Consider the following 2,047-nt stretch of genomic DNA (forward strand, 5'->3'; position numbering starts at 1 on the left):
TGTTTAAACATTTTCTAGCTAATAAATGTATTGTAAAAGTTTAGTCACACATTTGCCTTTGAACCAGACTCAGTATAATGCTTAACCATTCAGAGACAAATGTTTGAACCATTCAGACATCTGCTCACGAAACAAACAGTTTAAACCATTAAATATTGAACCAGTAAAAAATCTGAACCATTAAAATCATCATTAAGAACTAAACAAACAACCCTACATATATATTAACTTTAGTAAGTTCTTCCAAAAAAAAGTCATAAGAACGTCCACTCTCTTGTCCATGGTCATCCCTAGACGACATTGAAGGTGCCCTTAAACAACATATAATTTCGATATTCTTATACCATGGTTATAACTTATAACATAACTTAAATACCCAAATTTTACCCTCTTACATTCTTATTCATCTCAAGCATTCATCAAATCATTAAAAGTTACAAACTTATTAATTCTAGACAAAACATGTAGTACGTTAGAGTATCATCACCTTCATGATTCAACCGCTTTTTTCAAAAGATAGGGGAACGGCGGTTGAGCGAACAAACCGTCGATAAACAACTTGGAGACCGCCCGGTTCAACCCTTCGGTCACATGTAACCCATCCCAACTCATATACCGCGACGGATCTTTACACGACATCGCCCCAGGGGCACCACACGTGCTCCTCGGATCCGGAACAAAGTTATAAGCCCCCCCTCCACTCCCGCAGCACGCTTTAAACCGCTCAACGAACCCATATTTCGCAGCATTACCGAAAACCTCACGGTACGCATGCCAATCATCACCATACACAATCACCGCGGACGGGTGCATTTTGCGTAGTTCATGTAGTTTTGCTTGTAGCGCGATGTTATGGTCGTAGCTTTCTTTGTTCTTGAATGCAACACAACCTATCTGATCGAGTTGGGTTGGGCGTGGCGCCATTATGAACGAGAATGGTAAACAGCCAGTCGCGGGCAAGCCTTGTACAACTACATGCTTTGCACCCATTTTCAAAAGCTCATTTATAACTTGTGTTTGGTACTTTATGGCTAGCTTTTGGACCGCCTTGCTAGTGATTTTTGATCCAGCAATGTAGTTATAATCATTGGCAGCCATCTGGCCGATCCAAACTAACGCACCGTTGAACACGGCCTTGCATTTAGCCGGGGTTGAAACCGCGTCTTTACATCCGGAACCCTTGGTGTATTCTTTGAACCAAGTGAGTTGTGTTGTAAGTGATTGTGGGACGGTATCTAATGTGAGGTTGTTTTTGGCGAAAAACGAATTTGGAATGGCGGTGCAGCCGGAGATGGCGAAGTTGACGCCGTGAGTGGTTTTGGCGTGCTTGTTAAGGTAGGGTGGAAAGTAGGGTAAGTTGAGTGATTCGGCTATGAAGTCTATGACTAGACGGCCGTTAGAGTATCGGTTAGTGGGGCGGTGGAAGAACGTGCGGCCGTATGGAAGGCTGTCCACGTGGTGAAAGATGGATGGTCGGGTGGCGTCGTTGAGGTTGCCCGTGTCGGTATAAGAGTCTCCGAAGACGTAGACTTTGTCGAACGGGCGGGTTCGCGGGCTAGCATGAGAAAATGGTGAATGGAGAATGATGGGTATGAAAATTGTGAGAAGGGCAAAGTATAGAAAAGAAGACATCTTTTAATTGTTTTGAGATGTTGTTCACCTTGGTTGTTGGGGTATTTATCAACAACTCAACATACTTACCCAACTTTTGGAACATGTGATATCTTGAAAATTCTAAAGTTGACCATAAAATGGAAGTTAAAACATGTTTGATGGATACAGGCGACTACATAATAGGCGTTATATTAAAAATTTAAAATACCATACATTATTTAATTATATCAAAGATTTTATTGTGTTATATATAAAGTTACTTAGTTTGACTGGTAACTTTTATTGGGATAATAAAACCGGTTTTAAACCTAGACCATTTTCATTCAAACGTATAATTTGTACGTGTAGCATGTAATCTATATCTTTAGAGTAAATAAGCATATAATTCATTCATAAATAAGTATTTAAATCAATATATCTATTATCTAAGGTT

General features: G+C 40.1%; 1 protein-coding gene across 1 annotated transcript; it reads right to left on the bottom strand.

Annotated features, from left to right (window-relative positions):
• Positions 1 to 218: 218 nt before the first annotated feature.
• On the bottom strand, positions 219 to 1,641 carry LOC110915121 (GDSL esterase/lipase At3g48460). Its single transcript, XM_022159760.2, has one exon. It carries the CDS (start codon positions 1,630 to 1,632, stop codon positions 490 to 492), a length of 1,143 nt encoding a protein of 380 aa, XP_022015452.1. The 5' UTR covers positions 1,633 to 1,641; the 3' UTR covers positions 219 to 489.
• Between the last annotated feature and the right edge of the window lie 406 nt (positions 1,642 to 2,047).

This window comes from Helianthus annuus, chromosome 16 (genome assembly GCF_002127325.2).
Source record: "Helianthus annuus cultivar XRQ/B chromosome 16, HanXRQr2.0-SUNRISE, whole genome shotgun sequence".
Lineage (NCBI taxonomy): Eukaryota > Viridiplantae > Streptophyta > Magnoliopsida > Asterales > Asteraceae > Helianthus > Helianthus annuus.